This window comes from Mauremys mutica, chromosome 10, assembly GCF_020497125.1.
Source record: "Mauremys mutica isolate MM-2020 ecotype Southern chromosome 10, ASM2049712v1, whole genome shotgun sequence".
Classification (NCBI taxonomy): domain Eukaryota; kingdom Metazoa; phylum Chordata; order Testudines; family Geoemydidae; genus Mauremys; species Mauremys mutica.
The window spans coordinates 31570861-31590522 of record NC_059081.1 but is presented as its reverse complement, the minus strand read 5'-3'; the positions used below and the strand labels follow the sequence as shown (position 1 = coordinate 31590522).

Genomic DNA, 19662 nt, shown 5'->3' with positions numbered 1-19662 from the left:
ATCCAACATGTTGTATTTAATCAATTTAAGATACGATTAGTATTTTCCCTAAATAGTTAGTATCAAGACAACTAATGTGTGCAATTTTCATTTAAACATGGTATGCACGCTTATGTAAAATAGATATTATTTTAATAGATATATCTCTATAGGCATGTCCTGTGGGTTAATTCACTAGTGTTTCTAAAGTGTCCTGGGGGACCTCATGTGGAAAGTGCTGTAGAAATGTAAAATACTGTGAATACAAATGTCAAGATACTATATTTGAGTAAATAGGACGTTCATAATAGTGTGTATTGAAATTTACAAAATTCATGAAATTGGCAAATAAAAACTATTTTAATCTCCTCACAAGAAATAGTTCTAAAGGGGCTTCAAACTCTGTGGGGATGCCTACCAAGTCCTTGAGTTCCACACTGTACGCCTTTCTAGTTACTGGCCTATGGGCTTATCCTTTCCTTGAATTCCTGCTTCTCTGTTCTCCTTCACAAACTACATCCATAGTCACGTTAGGGAAAGCTTCCAAAGATGTGGTTTCATCTTACAGAAGCTTCTGGCATTGCTATCATTTCTCTGTTAGCTGGTTTCAGAACAGATGTATGTGACATCCATGATCCTGTTTGCTTCCGAGTTTGTTTGTTTTTTTCCCTGCCTTTCGGAGTAGATGTCAGTCGTTAAGTCCCCACCTGCTTTTCTCCCTGAATAGAAGTTAAGTTGTTGATGGAACTCTATTTTTAGGAAACCAAAAGATTGTAGCTTCCTCTTCATTTGTTTGCAAAATAAATGGTATATTGTACCTTAACAGATCTTTCTGCGGTTACAGCTTTCCTGCATGAAGTTTTCAGGTTTCAATAGACATTTAAGGTTAAACTTTCAGAAATGCTTAATATTGAGCTAAATCTATTCCCATTGAAGGCAATGGTAAAACTCCCCTTGACTTCATTAAGAGAAGAGCTAGTTCATCACCAAGCACTTTAGAAAATTCCATTCTTTATCTCAGTCACCAGTTTGAGAAATGCAGGGGAAAGGATTTTAGCAAGAAACACTAAACACAGATTCTAGGTTCAGGCTAGGTGCAAACTCTAGGTTTTGGCCCTGATTCCCTCTCCATCCCCCTGTAAGTTCTGTATTACCTCCCATCTGTTTTTCAATGTGCTCTCTCTTCTCTCAAGAAATTTTTTTTCTCTCAAACCCAGAGCAAATTCATTTTTGACAGTTACAGGTTCACCAGTCAGCCTTTGTCTTAGCAAATGCTTGGGTCAAGCCTGTGCTTGCATCCTGAACCTGGACAGCCACCGGGGGAGGAGTGCATCACAAAGTAAACGTTATAACCTTCCAAAAAACAGAGTAGAAGTTTCTTTCAATAAATAGCCACTAATAAAATCTGCAGGCTCACGGTAACACAAATTCCTATTCACTCACAACCATAATCAAAGGCATATGGTAGGGCCTTTGTCATCTTGCTCAGGCAATAGGTTAAAAATGTGAGCAATCTGAGATAAAATTTCATGGTTATCACTAGTTCCTTCATTTTAGTCCTTTGTTTTTATACTTTTGTTCATGTAATTTACCCCTTTTTCTCCTCCCATTTACTAAGCAGACAATATAGCTATATAGTTTATGTCCAAGACTTACATCATCAGTGCTTCAAGAATTAGCTCCTAGGGAAAGAGGAGGGGATACAAAAACAATGTCTAACCTGGCATCTGAGAGCATTGTTTCTGCCAAATTCTCTGTCTGCTGGCTAGAGGAGCTGAAGTCTCTTATTTATTTTCTAACTTCAATTTCCAGAGACGTTTCATACTCTGTTACCTGGCTGCCATGATATTGCCAATAATTTTGTTTGGTAATAATATTGTAGAGTCAGTTCTCCCAATACCATGTGAAAAATTTGTGTGTGCTGCTCATATTGTTTTGAATTAGTTACTAGCATAACCCTTCACCCATTAGCAAAATTAAACAACACTATATTAGAAATAAATATAAACAGGCATCTGTGTTACAGGGGAAAAGTGAAATCTGTCTGAGACACATAATGCTTTTTGTTCAGACTAGTTTGTTTTTGGAGTGCTTTATCTCATATTGTTTTAATGAAGGTTTTGACTCTCTTACTGTATCATACTAACACTGACTTGCACTTGCCTGCAGATGTGCAATTTTTACCTACGATATTGGCCAACTAAATACAACTTGGAAAGATTTTGAAATTACATAGTGTATAGAGCTGGATTTTTCTAACTTCCTTATGCACTGGAACAGGTGACAATTAAACTCCAATACAACCAAAGGGTGATCCATCCACAGCTAAAATTATTTTGATCAAATATGCTTCCAGATTGGATGTTGGAAATCATCCAGAGTCATTTTACCACTGGTAAACTTGTTCTGTCCAAAAGTCTGTGCTATACAGTGTCCGAGAGATGACTAATATAGAGAACTTCAGAAAGTTGTTTCAGAAATCTGTAATCCGATTAATTTGTGTTAGTTCCTACAGGCAACCCTGTTGTAATGCACTGTATCACAAGAAGACAGGGACAGAATAAACCTTTGAATTAAGAAAATTTGCAGGTGTGGAAAGACTTCCTCTACCGCAGTTTATCTTCTATTGTGGGAGAATTCCAACACAGAGAGTCTTAGTAACTTGCAGACAAATCTTTTTGAGTGCTTCCTACATCATAAGGGAAACTAGGCCTTCAACATGTGACAAGGTAATCCTGTTGCCTGGTCTGAGAGCAAAAGTGTTGTTCCCTGACATGATGCAACTAAAGGCAAGAAGAGCATGTATTCTCTTCAGAAGTGACTCCATTGAAGCCAATGATGCAAAACTGGTGCAAGTGAGAAGAGAGTTAGTGAATTTTTTTGTTTTAATTAAAAAAAAAAATCTTTCAGCCTATGCTCTTCAGGATATTGGTTCTGAATTTCACTGAACACAATGGCCAAAGCTTCTTCAGATGTGCACAAGACTTCACTGAACATAATGGTCAAAGCTTCCATATAACCAAGTCAAACTGAAATGGAGATGGAAGCATTTTATGAATCATCTCTATATCCCTCTTCAGTCTCTTAACCATTAGATGTTTCCCATGACTTCAGCCAATCATAACTGTAAATGACACTGTGTCCTAAGTGCTGCAGAAACAGCACAGTTGTCTTCTGCCACAAAAAGGATATTTTCCTCTTATTGGGGAAATGGTTAGTGTACCTCTACCCTTCTATCAGAGACTTCTACCATATATCTTTAAGTTAAGTTAGATTTCAGCTAGATTAATAGCCTTACTAGTGAACAGTTATCTATCTCCACAGAGGCACCACTTTCAGGTCTGTTCCAAAGACAAATTACATCAGGCCCTAGTCCACTAAAAGTTATAAATCTAGCTGCACCTCTCAAAAAAATTTGGAGTAATCAGCTGTATCTCAACTAACCACACCTACAAATTGTCAGGGAGGGCACCTACTTAACCATAGTGATATTGTAACTGAATTGGTTAATAAATGTAATAAGTGTTAATACAAATATAAGTACGTTTAAATCCGCTTTATGTCTGACCATATTTCTACCCATACCCACATCACCGACGAAGTACAAAAACAAATTTGTTTACTCTGTTGGTAAACAAACTATTTAAAAGTGCTTGTGAAATTATATCTCTGGTTTCTTAAAAGTTAACCAGTCAAAGTGAAAGACAGCAGAAACACATGTACTCTTGCTTGGCCTTTCTGTAAAACTGCCTGGTGTTCCAAAGAAGTGTCCCAGACACTGTTTACACAGCCACCAGTCACTAAGAGTTTGAGATGTTCTGTAAAAAAATGTCATCATTTACTATGGACTGTTGAATGCCTGAAGAGTCCATGTAGACAGTCCTCCTGCCAGGGCTGTTCTATAATGCCAGAACTAAAAAAGGTGACTTGTACTAGTGCTATTTTACATAAGTAGATCTAACCATACTCCCCATAAAATATTGTTTGCTAGTTCAAGGATATGAACTGCATTACGAAGTACATAGTACAAACAAAGCTAAGAAGCAGAGACTTAAATAAACTGGTCTACAATTTTTGAGAAGTCGTCTACTTCAGAGATAAAATGTGCTATTTATTATGTATTTTGATGTGCTGAATTCAAATATGACAATTAAAACAACTGATTGGCTACTGTTTCTAAGTTATGTAAGTTTTTACATTTTATGTCTATGTATATTGTGTAGATAGTAGTTTTAATCATAAATTGTAAACCTAGGTCTTTTCATGTGTTTATGGTTGCTTTACATGATAATATTTCACCTGTCCTGTTTATGTAACACTTTAAAAATCAGCAAAAGGGTTATATAAATAAAATTTATTATGAAACAAAAGGCAAAAAACTATTATGTACATAGTTTAGTCCTATTCAGTGTCTACTCGGCGCTTCTTGGCTTGTCTCTTGTATTCATTAAATGGAGCATCTCTTGTCACTGTCCAGCAATAGTCTGCAAGCATTGATGGGCTCCATTTGCCCTGATAGCGTTTCTCCATTGTTGCAATGTCCTGGTGAAATCGCTCGCCATTCTCGTCGCTCACTGCTCCGCAGTTCGGTGGAAAAAAATCTAGATGAGAGTGCAAAAAATGTATCTTTAGTGACATGTTGCAACCAAGGCTTTTGTATGCCTTGAGGAGGTTTTCCACCAACAACCTGTAGTTGTCTGCCTTGTTGTTTCCGAGAAAATTTATTGCCACTAACTGGAAGGCTTTCCATGCCGTCTTTTCCTTGCCACGCAGTGCATGGTCAAATGCATCATCTCGAAGAAGTTCACAAATCTGAGGACCAACAAAGACACCTTCCTTTATCTTAGCTTCACTTAACCTTGGAAATTTTCCATGGAGGTACTTGAAAGCTGCTTGTGTTTTGTCAATGGCCTTGACAAAGTTCTTCATCAGACCCAGCTTGATGTGTAAGGGTGGTAACAAAATCTTCCTTGATTCAACAAGTGGTGGATGCTGAACACTTTTCCTCCCAGGCTACAGTGACTGTCGGAGTGGCCAATCTTTCTTGATGTAGTGGGAATCTCTTGCACGACTGTCCCATTCGCAGAGAAAACAGCAGTACTTTGTGTATCCAGTCTGCAGACCAAGCAAGAGAGCAACAACCTTCAAATCACCACAAAGCTGCCACTGATGTTGGTCATAGTTTATGCATCTCAAAAGTTGTTTCATGTTGTCATAGGTTTCCTTCATATCGACTGCATGACCAACTGGAATTGATGGCAAAACATTGCCATTATGCAGTAAAACAGCTTTAAGACTCGTCTTCGATGAATCAATGAACAGTCTCCACTCATCTGGATCGTGAACGATGTTGAGGGCTGCCATCACACCATCGATGTTGTTGCAGGCTACAAGATCACCTTCCATGAAGAAGAATGGGACAAGATCCTTTTGACGGTCACAGAACATGGAAACCCTAACATCACCTGCCAGGGGATTCCACTGCTGTAGTCTGGAGCCCAACAGCTCTGCCTTACTCTTGGGTACTTCCAAATCCCTGACAAGGTCATTCAGTTCACCTTGTGTTATGAGGTGTGGTTCAGAGGAGGAGGATGGGAGAAAATGTGGGTCCTGTGACATTGATGGTTCAGGACCAGAAGTTTCATCCTCTTCCTCTTCCTCGTCTGACTCAAGTGAGAATGATTCTGGTGCATCAGGAACCGGCAGTCCTTCTCCGTGCGGTACTGGGCGTATAGCTGATGGAATGTTTGGATAATGCACAGTCCACTTTTTCTTCTTTGACACACCTTTCCCAACTGGAGGCACCAAGCAGAAGTAACAATTGCTGGTATGATCTGTTGGCTCTCTCCAAATCATTGGCACTGCAAAAGGCATAGATTTCCTTTTCCTGTTCAACCACTGGCGAAGATTTGTTGCACAAGTGTTGCAGCATATGTGTGGGGCCCACCTCTTGTCCTGATCTCCAATTTTGCAGCCAAAATAAAGGTGATAGGCTTTCTTAACCATAGTGGTTATACTGCGCTTTTGTGATGCAAAAGTCACTTCACCACAAACATAGCAGAAGTTATCTGCACTGCTCACACAAGTACGAGGCATCTCTGCTCACTTTGGCTAAACAGAAATGTGTCCCTTTGCAAAATCAAACACTGACAAATAAGAGAGCACGACACTGTATGATTTCTAGAGTGATATAGGGCAATTTGTTCAGCAGAGTGATGTAAGCTTCATTATGATTGCATCATCCATGATTTCTAGGAATAACATGATGCAATTCATATCATGTATGATGCAATACCAGCTTCAGATTGCATCATTCATTGTTTTGCCTAAAAAGCAAGTACTGTCCAAACCCAGTCATAGATTTATTCATAGATCCAGTCAAAGATGTATTTTAGTAATTTCTGGTTTAAATTGAGATCCCTTCCCTTTATAACTCACTTATCCTCCGCTATTCCCAAGTCAAGGGTCGTATATACTGACCCAATAGCATAACTTGAAAACTAGAGCCAATCAACAATTTTAAGCATCATTTTCGTTCTCAGTGACCCAGAATTAGTAAAGTTTGACTACATTTATTTCAGAAGCATTTTGGCTGTAGAGCAGTACAGGTCCGAGGGAGGGGGGGAAAAGGATTTTGCAGCCTTGCCAAAAGTGTATGAGAACCCAAGAGAACAGGCTTTCAGAATAGCCCTCAGAAAAATACTGTTATGGTACAGTACAATAGCATACATTTGTCTTTATATAGTTATAAGCCATGATATCCACTACACATTGGTACACAAATACTATGGTGATGGTCACATCAGAAACACCGAAAATACATTTCAAAGGCTGTATATAAGGAAAAGAAAGTTATCTCACGAAGATTTATACCACTGGAGATTGTTGAAATTGAAGGGTGTTTCTGCCTTAGAAAACATTTAAGTTCCTTCACCAAAATATAACTCATTCCAGTCCATCCATCTCTTTCTTCCTGGACACTTTACTTTTTTTTTAAGATGCAAAAGTGAATTGTAGCACTTGCAAAAAAGTACTAGAGGACTTTGCTCTCCATCTACCCACAGCACAGGCCACAGCAGTGCAAATTCCTCACACAGGTCCACCAAAGAGATGGCTTGTCTGTTTATTACCTGGCTTTTTCTGCTTGTTCTCCCCCCTACCCTCCACCCCTGCACGCCCGCATTTTCCCTTTATCCTGCTTGGCCTTAGAGCAAGACTACACTACTGCGCTACATTGGCACAGATGCAGCTGTACTGCTGCAGCGCGTCTGGTGAAGACGTGCTCCACAGATGGGAAAGCGCTCTCCTGTTGGCATCATTACTCCAGCTACGCAGGAGAAGCTGTGTCGGCAGGAGAGTGTTTTGATGTAACTTACGTTGCTCAGGGGGTGTTGTTTTCATGCCTCTGAGCAACATGAGTTACATCAGCTTGATGGTAGCAACATGTCTGGTCAGGGCAAAGGCGGCAAAGGACTTGGAAAGGGGAGTGCTAAGCGCCGTCGGAAGGTACTTCTCGATGACATTCAAGGTATTACCAAACCGGCTATTCGTCGTTTGGCTCGTGGTGGTGGTGTCAAGCATATTTCTGGGTTGATCTATGAAGAGACCTGTGCCGTGTTCAAAGTTTTTCTTGAAAACGTGATCCGCGATGCTGTTACTTACACTGAACATGCGAAGCGGAAGACTGTGACAGCCATGGATGTGGTTTACGCTCTAAAACGCCAGGGTCATACTCTGTATGGATTCGGGGCTAAGCCTTTTTTTTGACTTACCTTTAAAACCAAACTTAAATGGTAGTGTAGATCAGCCCTCAATGTTACTTCTCTCTGCCAGTGTGACTGAATGAGCTGATCAGACCTCTTTAGGTCAGAATTTCACACTGTTCATAGGGTCTTCATGCTGGCCTGTACAAAGGTCCAACTTCCATTACCCAAACAAGAATATGATTGGAGCAAAAGTTGTGTTCTCCACACCTCTTGTAATGTAAGCTTGAATAGGAGTGGGGAATTTAGGATTAATTTTGACCTGCTAACATGTGAAAACTACAAATTGCTGTGTCTTCATTACAGAGACAGGGTGATGTCCTTTATTGGACCAATTTCTGTTGGTGAGAGACAAGCTTTTGCGCTTACACAAAGCAATTCTTCAGGTCTGGGAAACATACTCGGGCTATGTCTATACTACATATTACTTTGGTATAACTTGCTTCGTTCAGGGGTGTGAATATTCCAACCAGGTGAAGTGGCACGTTAGGCTTTTACCTTGTGTTACCTACCATGTATTCACTAACCTGGTAGGCTAGTGAAGAGACAAAGCCTAACAGAAAATTTTGGTTTAACTGACTTGTTCAGTGTCATATAAGACGTCTGTTGCAGAGCCAGGAATAGAACAGAGCTTTTCTGGGTAGCATTCACCTGCCTTTACCAAAAGAGTAGCCTTTCTCTTCTTGTAATTCCCTGCCTCATTCTTTACGCACCTTCCAACTTCTAGATCAGATGAGCCAGAAATCGTACAGATGTGTTTGTGATCTCCTGGTAGCCCTAGATCCCCTTTATGCTCTATCTTAAAAAAAAAAAGTAATTAAAAATAATTGGACCACTAAGTAGTCTCTTAAGCAGTAACACATGGAACTCTTTGCTTTGCTTTTTGATCCCAGATTAGATTTTACAATAACGATGAAGTGGCATATTAAGAATGGCAATAGTGGTCCATCTAGCCCAGTATTCTGTTGTCTGTCCGTGACTGGTGCCAGATGCTTCAGAGGGAATCAGTAGAACAGGGCAGTTATTGAGTGATCCAGCCCATTGCTCAGTCCCAGCTTCTGGCAGTCAGTGCTTTAGGGACACCTAAAGTAAAAGCTTGTTGAAGTCTTACCCTGCATTAAACATGGTGGTGGTAGGAGGCTAGCTAGGTCATCTGTACTGCAGCACTATTTGTATTGATAGTATTCTTCCTTTCATTTTGTATAGCAATTGCAATAATAGTTAATCAACATCTTTTACTGTTTTGGAGATGGCTGTGACAGTATGCTTCTTATCTATCAAGTGTACACAAGTGACATGTATGGAAGGCTGCACAGAGAGGATGACATTTCTTTTACTCTGTACAGACTGTGCTTGCCAGGTCCCCACATGCTGAGTCAGATAGAAATTCTGTCATGTCCCTGGAATGTTGAAGTCAGTGAAAACTGAATTCATTGATGCAAAAAAGCTTTCAGCATTTGCAGTCAAGCTTTCCCAAAAGATCATTTTTCACAAGTCTTGAATCCTAATCAAAATAGCTAATCATGATGTAGACCTTCTTTTCATTGCTGACATCATTACTTTCATCCATCATAACAGTGAAAGGTCCTGATCTTGCAAGGTTCATGGCTTGACTGTGTCAGATGTGCTGACAGAACTTTGATGATGCACACAGCTTTTTGTTCTTCCACAGGGAAATTCTTTTCTGGTAGCTGAGTCTGAGAATGTTGTCTTGTCAAGCTTTGTGAAATGGTCAGCAAAGTGAATAGTAGCAACACTTCGGCATTTGTAACTTTTTCACTGAATGATTGTTGAGCTGGATTTTAAAAAGCATTTCTGTTTCACTGGAAAGGTAATGAGGCTACACCACTGACATGTTTTGCAGCGACACTAGATGTTTCTTCAGGTTGTTGATTCCAGATCTGCCAGTGTAGATATTTTGTAGTATTGAACACGACACATTAGACACTTGTGTATGTGTGTGTTTTAACTGAAAATGTTTCACCTCATTCTGGAAGAAATTTTGAGCTCTACAGACAACAGTTTTTAGGACTTGGGGTCAAATTTTTCCCATGTATTACAAGGGTTTCCCTTTACTTATTATTTGTATTGCAGTAGTGCACAAGAGCCAATGAAGTTATTGGCCCCATTATGCTGTAAACTGTACAAGCACACAGCAAGACACAGTTCTTGCCTCACTTAGTTCATGATTTGAGGACTTCAATGGCTCAGAAACAGGTTTGATACAGAAGTGGGTGGGTGAGATTCTGTAGCCTGCGTTGTGCAGGAGGTCAGACTAGATGATCATAATGGTCCCTTCTGACCGTAAAGTCTATGAATATGAATATATTTTTCAAAGAATGTTTAAAATATATATTATAAATAGAGCTGTCCATTGCAGTTAACTCAGACGATTAATTCAAAAAAATGAATCATGATTAATTGCACTGTTAAACAATAGAATACCAATTGAAATGTATTAAGTATTTTTGGATGGTTTTCTATATTTTCACATATATTGATTTCTGTTACAACACAGAATACAAAGTATACAGGGCTCACTTTATATTATTTTTATTACAAATATTTGCACTGTAAAAATTATAAATAAAAGAAATAGTATTTTTCAATTCACCTCATACCAGTACTGTAGTGCAATCTCTTTATCATAAAAGTGTAACTTACAAATGTAGATTTTTTTTTTACATAACTGCACTCAAAAACAAAAAAAAGTAAAACTTTAGAGCCTACAAGTCCACTCAATCTTACTACTTGTTCAGTCAGTCGTTAAGACAAACAAGTTTGTTTACATTTACGAAAGATACGGCTGCCTGCTTGTTATTTACAAGGTCACTTGAAAGTGAGAACAGGCATTCACATGGCACTTTTGTAGCCTGTATTGCAAGGTATTTACATGCCTGATAAGGCTAAATGTTCGTATGTACCTTCATGCTTCGTCCACCATTCCAGAGGACATGCTTCTGTGCTGATGATGCTCATTAAAAAATGTGTTAATTAATTTGTGGCCTAATTTCTTGGAGGAGAATTATGTGTCTCCAGCTCTGTTTTACCCATATTCTGCCATATATTTCACATTATAGCAGTCTTGGATGATGACCCAGCACATGTTCGTTTTAAGAACAGTTTCACAGCAGATTTGACAAAACACAAAGGTACCAATGTGAGATTTCTAAAAATAGCTACGGCACTTGACCCAAGGTTTAAGAATCTGAAGCGCCGTCCAGAATCTGAGAGGGACGAGGTGTGGAGCATGCTTTCAGAAGTCTTAAAAGAGCAACACTCAGATGTGGAAACCACAGAACCCAAGCCACCAAAAAAGGTGGCATCTGACACAGATGATGAAAATGAACATGCATCGGTCCGCTCTGCTTTGGATTATTATTGAGCAGAACCCATCATCAGCATGGACGCATGTCCTCTGGAATAGTGGTTGAAACATGAAGGGACATATGAATCTTTAGCGCAGGGGTCGGCAACTTTTCAGAAGTGGGGTGCCGAGTCTTCATTTATTCACTCTCGTTTAAGGTTTTGCGTGTCAGTAATACATTTTAACGTTTTTAGAAGGTCTCTTTTTATAAGTCTATAATATATAACTAAACTATTGTGGTATATAAAGTAAATAAGGTTTTTAAGTAGGTTTCAGAGTAGCAGCCATGTTAGTCTGTATCCGCAAAAAGGAAGTCAGTGGTGTCTCGAAGATAGCTAGGAATGCTGGTGGCGTAGAGCCTGAGAAGGGAGTCTACATAGCCTGGCTACATAGTCTACATAGCGTCAGGCCCTACGCTACCAGCACTCCTAGCTATCTTCGAGACACCACTGACTTCCTGAAGAAACTACAATCCATTAGTGATTTTCCTGAAAACACCATCCTAGCCACTATGGATGTAGAAGCCCTCTATACGAACATTCCGCACAAAGATGGATTACGAGCCGTCAGGAACAGTATCCCCGATAATGTCACGGCAAACCTGGTGGCTAAACTTTGTAACTTTGTCCTCACCTATAACTATTTCACATTTGGGGACAATGCGTACCTTCAAGTCAGTGGCATTGCTATGGGTACCCGCATGGCCCCACAGTATGCCAACATTTTTATGGCTGACTTAGAACAACGCTTCCTCAGCTCTCGTCCCCTAATACCTCTACTCTACTTGCGCTACATTGATGACATGTTCATCTCCTGGACCCATGGAAAAGAAGCCCTTGAGGAATTGCATCATGATTTCAACAATTTCCACCCCACCATCAACCTCAGCCTGGACCAGTCCACACAAGAGATCCACTTCCTGGACCCTACAGTACTAATAAATGATGGCCACATAAACACCACCCTATACCGGAAACCTACTGATCACTACTTACCTACATACAATCGCATTTGCTCCAACCCCTCAGACAGAGACAAACACCTACAAGATCTCTATCAAGCGTTCTTACAACTACAGTAGCCACCTGCTGAAGTGAAGAAACAGATTGACAGAGCCAGAAGAATACCCAGAAGTCACCTACTACAGGACAGGCCCAACAAAGAAAGTAACAGAACGCCACTAGCCATCACTTCAGCCCCCAGCTAAAACCTCTCCAGCGCATCATCAAGGATCTACAACCTAGCCTGAAGGACGATCCATCACTCTCACAGATCTTGGGAGACAGGCCAGTCCACGCTTACAGACAGCCCCCAAACCTGAAGGAAATACTCACCAGCAACCATGCACCACACAACAAAAACCACTAACCCAGGAACCTATCCTTGCAACAAAGCCCGTTGCTAACTCTGTCCACATATCTATTCAGGGGATACCATCATAGGACCTAATCACGTCAGCCACGCCATCAGGGGCTTATTCACCTGTACACCTGCAATGTGATATATGCCATCATGTGCCAGCAATGCCCCTCTGCCATGTACATTGGCCAAACCGGACAGTCTCTACATAAAAGAATAAATGGACACAAATCAGACCTCAAGAATTATAATATTCAAAAACCAGTTGGAGAACACTTCAATCTCCCTGGCCACTCGATTACAGACCTAAAAGTTGAAATATTACAACAAAAAAACTTCAAAACCAGACTCCAACGAGAGTCTGCTGAATTGGAATAAAATTGCAAATTGGACACCATCAAATTAGGCCTGAATAAAGACTGGGATTGGATGGCCCATTACACAAAGTAAAAGTATTTCCCCATGCTTCCCCCCACCCCCCACAGTTCCTCACATCTCCTTGTCAATTACTGGAAATGGGCCATTTTCATTACCACTACAAACAGTTCTTTTTCTCTCCTGCTGATAATAGCTCACCTTAACTGATCACTCTACTTATAGTATGTATGGTAACACCCATAGTTTCATGTTCTCTGTGTATATATCTTCCTACTGTATTTTCCACTACATGAATCTGATGAAGTAGGCTGTAGCCCATGAAAGCTTAAGCTCAAATAAATTTGTTAGTCTCTAAGGTGCCACAAGTACTCCTGTTCTTTTTAAGGCTTTTAAAACGTTTAAGAAGCTTCATTTAAAATTAAATTAAAATGCAGAGCCCCCTGGACTGGTGGCCAGGACCCAGGCAGTGTGAGTGTCACTGAAAATCAGCTTGCGTGCTGCCTTCGGCATGCGTGCAATAGGTTGCCTACCCATTCTTTAGCACATCTGGCACACAAATACCTTGCAATGCCAGCTACAAAAGTGTCATGCGAACTCCTGTTCTCACTTTCAGGTGACATTGTAAACAAGAAGCAGGCAGCGTTATCTCCTGCAAATTGTCACCAAACTTGTTTGTCTGAGTGATTGGCTGAACAAGAAGTAGGACTGAGTGGACTTGTAGGCTCTAAAGTTTTACATTGTTTTATTTTTGAATGCAGTTATTTTTTTGTACATAATTTTACATTTGTAAGTTCAACTTTGATGATAGAGATTGCACCACAGTACTCGTATTAGGTGAATTGAAAATACTATTTCTTTTGTTTTTTACAGTGCAAATATTTGTAATAAAAAATAAGTATAAAGTGAGCATTGTACACTTTGTATTCTGTGTTGTAATTGAAATTAATATATTTGAAAATGTAGAAAACATCCACAAATATATAAATCAATGGTATTCTATTGTTGTTTACCAGCGTGATTAATCATGATTAATTTTTTTAATCGCTTGACAGCCCTAATCATAAGTGAGGCTGGGAGAATCTGCCCCCAATTGTGATTAATCGAGATTCATTTTTTTAATAGCTTGACAGCCCTAATTATAAATCTTATATGTTAAAAAAGTACCAGAATGTGATTGTTTAAAGGACTGAAGTATTAAAATTACTGGAGGTTTAGCTAGTAGAATGAAATTGTTATCCTAATTTGTGTCATGAGTAACTTGCAAGCATTAGAAAGCTAGTGAAGACATGCCCTAACTCCCATTTTTGGCTGAAGATTATCGGCTGTGCAGAGCAGCCAGCCACAAAACCGGCCCAACCTTTGTCATGTCTTTCCTTGATTTGCCTTTGCTTGCTTTCGCTATACCTTTTTTGTTTTTCTTCTTGGTTTCTGTCCTCTGTTTCCTTGTTTCTTGCTGTTTTTTTTCTTCTTTTGATATTCTGTCTCTTGCTCCCCCCCTTTTTTGTTTGGTGGTCTGAAAATAGCAGATTACCTACTGAGTTAGGACCCCCTATAAAACAAGTGCTTGGGGGTGCAGTGGGATATAGGTGTTTTGCTCAAATAGTATCTGTCCTGGAGAACCTAGCCCAATAAGTCCTGTGGCACCTTATAGACTAACAGAGGTATTGGAGCATGAGCTTTTGTGGGTGAATACCCACTTTGTCGGCTGTCTGATGAAGTGGGTATTCACCCACGAAAGCTCATGCTCCAATACCTCTGTTAGTCTACAAGGTGCCACAGGACTCTTTGCTGCTTTTACAGATCCAGACTAACACAGCTACCCCTCTGATACTAGCCCAATAAGCATTTCAAACCCAGATTTATTGAAATTAAAATACGATAAGTTTTACATCAGTCAGTGGCTGCATAGTTAATGCAAAAAGGAAAAAAAAAGCTTTCTTCTGGTGCTTTGTCACAAAGCTGATGAACATCAGTGACTTTTGTAGGTATGTAATTAAAAAAGTTATGCTTTTTCATTTTGTTTTTATAACACGTACACCACATTAAATAACATGTAGTGCAGCTTCCCCCTTCAGTACTTTTTCTTAAAAGCAGCATTGCCTGTGTTTTAAAAAATCCAGATTACAATAGTTACATTAACCAGAATAATCCCTCTAACTCTCTCTCCTGAATGATCTCCTTCCATCTTTCCTTTTCAAGCCCAGTTCCAGAGATAACCTAGATTTCATTATTCTGTTTTTTCTCTTACTAAACTGGAAAGTAATACAAACCAATCTATGCTAATTTCAATTAACATATAAAGATATTTTGAAATTGTGTGTGTAATTATCTAATGTATCCTCCCCCTCCTTCTGAATTTCTGGGATTCAGTTGAAGTGGAACACTGATCTGAGCTGCTAATGGTTTTGTAAATCCCAAAGCTGACTGGCTACCCATCTCTAGCTTTTATCTCATATAGCCAAGTAACCCTTGGTTCTTACAAGAGAAGAATTAACCTATTGTCTGAGGTAAGTCAGTATTTGGTGGGGGAAAAAAAGTTTGTGCCTGTCACCTGATGGCCTCTGAGATGTGAAATTTCAGAAGAGCAGAGGAAATGGAAGTGGTGGTGGTAATCACGAAACTTTTGGTCCTAATTTAAAAATGAGAAACTCCTTTAAATCTGTTAGTGGGGACGACCTTGGCATTTTAGCATTTGTTCACTTCCAGTAGTGACACCTTCTTGGAAGGTATGGCAGAATCTTTAAGGACTTACTGATGATAGGTGACACTACATGCCAGTACAATGTGCCTATCAGTGCTACATCTCTGCTTTGCTGATGCAGCATCTACTTTGGAATCTAGAGGTGAAGAGGGGTGTGTGTGTGTGTTTTTCATATTCTTTAGGGGAACTAATCTTAGAACTGAACACTTAACTGAGATGAATGGGGGATGTTTACCCCTCTTGAGCTACATTATTAATAAATGCACAAGACAGTAATGCACTGATTTATAGAATGAAGGATTTATTAGCAACCGAAACAAAAATCTAAATTTTAAAGACTGATACTCTGCAGAATTTCAAGATTGTTCAGACCTGTGGAATTCTGCACCTGCCCATGTTATGCTTGTTGGTGAAGTCTTCAGTTGAGAGTCTAAAATATGCTGTTGAACTCCTGTTTAGTAATCTGTTTTCAGGGGCAGAGGAGATGGTGGGATTTTTGGTGTTGGTGTCCTCTATTTGTATACCTGCATTCACTGTTAAGAAAAAAGGGATCCAAGAGCTGTTATGGTAGTCTACGGGGGCGGCTCCAGGCACCAGCACAGCAAGTGCGTGCCTGGGGCGGCAAGCCGCGGGGGGCAGCTTGCCTGTCGCTGTGAGGGCGGCAGGCAGGCGGCTTTTGTCAGTGCGCCTGCGGGAGGCCCGCCGGTCCCGCGACTTCGGGTGGGGATGCCGATGGCACGGCACCGTTGGACTTCCCGCAGGCGTGTTGCCGAATCCGTATGACCAGCAGACCGCCCTCAGGCGTGCCGCCGAAAGCCAGCTGCCTGCCTGCCGTGCTTGGGGCGGCAAAAAATATAGAGCCGCCCCTGGTAGTCTGTCATACAAGGCTCTTTTGTTCCGTGCTGAGCTGAATTCATTTACATCTGCTAAATTGCACTTAACATCTTACCATACCCACGTTCCTCTTCTTCATCCATACTAATTTCTCCCTCACAGTTTACTATTCTCTGTTGCCCTTCATATCATACTGTAGTTTTCTTGTATTATATTAACAGTTCAAGAGAGACCATTATCTTCAGTAGCCTGGGCCAGTCTTTTGTCTACCTACTAAAAAGTCCCTTGTGGTTTCCAGATGCCGGCAAAAGATGAACTGGGAGATAGAGTTTTAATAACCTATTATGAAACTCTTCTCTTGTAAACTATCATAAAGTGGTTGGCTTTTATTGTTGTTGTTTCTGGCATCACAGCAGCAATTTCCTGGCTCACTCTTCTATGTTAAACTGTAACTTTTAATAACTTATCTCAAATTACTTCTTAGGCTAAAATTTCTGAAATGTTGGGTCAGCCCAAAAGAGTGGGGTTTTTTTTGTTTTGTTTGTTTAGTTATTCAGTTGTTTGATTTTTTTTTTTTAAGTTGTGTGTTTGGCAGTGGTAGCTTTCCCTTCTCTCCCTCAAACAAGTCCCAAGAGCAGTCTATACAGCAGTTGGGAGATGCAGTTCCCAGATTGGGTAGAGATACTCGAGCTAGCCCCTAAAAGTAGCCACATGGCAGTGGTGGCATGGGGAACAGCTTGGAACTAATCACCTGAGTACAATCCTGCCCTGATCCCCAGGTATGTACTTAGGTGGCTAGCCTGAGCTGCCACCTATGCCACTGAGGTTACACTGCTATTTTTAGGCAATAGCAAGCACAGCTAGTGCATATACATCTACCCAAGCTGGGACTCTCACTTCCTAGCTGCTTTGTAGATGTACCCTACATGGCTTACTTTGAAAACCTCAGATCTGGCATGTAAGTAATCCAGAATGAGGGTTAACTAATTGTTTATGAATTTAATTATTCTCCTTTTTTCATAATTATCAGTAATGTCAACAAGTCTGGTTTTGCTTGGATGACTTATTTATGGTCTAAGAAATGTTTGTGTGTTCTCATATTTTATGGGACAAGGGCATTGAAATGTTAACCAAAATGTCCTTTATACCAAGTGTTGAATAGACACTAGAGTTACCGATGTTAACAAAAAATGTTTTAAACTGTCTGGCTAATAATTACTCTTCTCAGTTGCTCAGTTTTTAATCTTTCATAACTTCACTAGTTCTCCTGTCACCATAATCTTCCAAGGTATACAAGTCCTGAATTACTAATGTGAAAACCAAGAACATAACTTTAAAAAAACAGATTATTTATAAAAGCAGCAAAGAATCCTGTGGCACCTTATAGACTAACAGACGTTTTGCAGCATGAGCTTTCGTGGGTGAATACCCACTTCGTTGGATGCAAGTAGATTATTTATACATAATTAACAAACAATAAAGGGCATAAACCCAATTGTTTAGAAAAACAAATCCTTTTCAGGTCATTGTATGCATCCATGACTTGAGCAAACCTCAATCATGAAAAGAAAATTGCTGACCTCACAACTTTCGGAAACTACAGTTTTTCCGGGGTTCTACAGTGTCTAACTTTTTATTTAATATAGATGATGCAGCGGTCAGTGTAAACCAGTTAACCCAGGTTTTCACAAAAAAACATGAAACCAAAACAAAAAACATCAAGCCAAATGATAGCAGCAACAAAGGTGGGGAAACAACCTCATCCTATCTTTCTATTCAACTTCAAAGCTTAACTAGGACTATTTAAATGGTAATATTAAGCACAGGAAATTTCTTTTTTTCATTCTGTACTTTAGGGAGAAAACAAGGAAATCAAATGTGGATTTTTCTGTTGTTTTTTAAAGCCTGTTTGTGCAACTTTAAGGTTGCACAGTTAATTATAAAATCAGGAAATGCAAAAATGAAGATTCTAACCACCCTGTTAACTGCCTAACTTCTTCAATTAAATCAATTATTTGCATAGCCTTCTAACTGTGCATCTTCCCACAAATGCTATGCCTGTCCGACACCCTGGAAATCTAACCAATAAAAGTCAGCATTTAGATGGGCCAAACGCTTTATCATCTGGAAGCATTTCCACAGGTTTCAGCTCTGGACTGTACCTATACTAAGAATCTGAATATAAAATCAGGGTTAAAGTCTGTTTCTTAACATGCATTGTAATTCTTGTTTGTTTTTTCTTATTAAATATGTGGCTTAAGTATAGCTGAGCCTGCAATGCAATATTTAGATTCTCAGTATTGCCAACCCCTAAAAAAAATTTATGAGTCACCAGATTTTTTTAAAAAAGATTAAGTAATATTTTTGGTCTGTCTTAAAATTAACTCTCCTTTCCCACTTCTAAAATGTGTGGAAGTTCAATTATTTCACTTTCTGACTCCTTGTGACTTTTAACAGTGCAATGTTATCTTGCATTAATGAATTTTTTGCATTTAACAGTATATGTACTTTTATACTTCATATTAGTCAGACCTAAAATAAATAGCAAGACATCCTTTAAATGAGGAACCATAACAAAAATGCAGGTTGTGAGGAAACTTGTTACAGGGATGCATATTATTGCATGACTGATTTATAAATACTGACTGCTTTTCCCATTTAAATGTGTATGTGTAATTGTCATTTTGAGGGAAAACCGTATTTAATCTGAAAAGGCTTTCTTTGCCTCTTACTAATATTTTCATTGCATAAACATGTCGGCATTGTGTAACTTCCTCAAGTGCATGCCAGATCACATATTCATTGTTGAGTTTCAATAGTCTCCACTTGCTCTAAAATCTGCCTACTGAAGGCACTGTTTTAATCTGTGCGTTGAATATTTGGACCAGAATCAATCTAGGCTCATGTAATTTTCCTTCACAATGATTAAGAAAAAGCAAGGTTGAGCATTATTCTTGTTGCTAAGCTTGTTCAAGGGAGATTCTTAAATGTGGTTTACTGTGTGTTTTAAATTATCATTTCATCAGTGTTTTGTTTTAGGGACTAAGGATGTGGTCAGCTTTGACGTTAAAAAGACACTTTTAAAGTTCAATATATTTAATATTTAATGTTTTTATTTGATTACTGATGATAGTCCCTTGGAGTTTCAAACAGAAGTATTCCATACCACCTGCTAGCCTTTCTTCTTCCATTGTGTTCATGTGTATCTCTCAATTGTCTATTCTCTATTGTAGACCAAAATTTATCAATATTGTTGGGACTACTTAGTTAAATGAGCAGAA

The 19662-nt window shown here is 39.4% G+C and overlaps 2 protein-coding genes across 11 annotated transcripts in view; both read left to right on the top strand.

The window, feature by feature from the left end:
• BAZ2B (bromodomain adjacent to zinc finger domain 2B) overlaps window positions 1-19662 on the top strand; it is a 334995-nt gene that overhangs the window by 88457 nt on the left and 226876 nt on the right. The window lies entirely within an intron of this gene.
• On the top strand, window positions 7390-7746 carry LOC123378721 (histone H4-like). Its single transcript, XM_045032833.1, has one exon. It carries the CDS (start codon window positions 7423-7425, stop codon window positions 7744-7746), a length of 324 nt encoding a protein of 107 aa, XP_044888768.1. The 5' UTR covers window positions 7390-7422.

What these genes read in the sequence shown, in the direction of transcription:
- LOC123378721 (XM_045032833.1), top strand. Translation starts at nt 7,423, where the DNA reads ATGTCTGGTCAGGGCAAAGGCGGCAAAGGACTTGGAAAGGGGAGTGCT.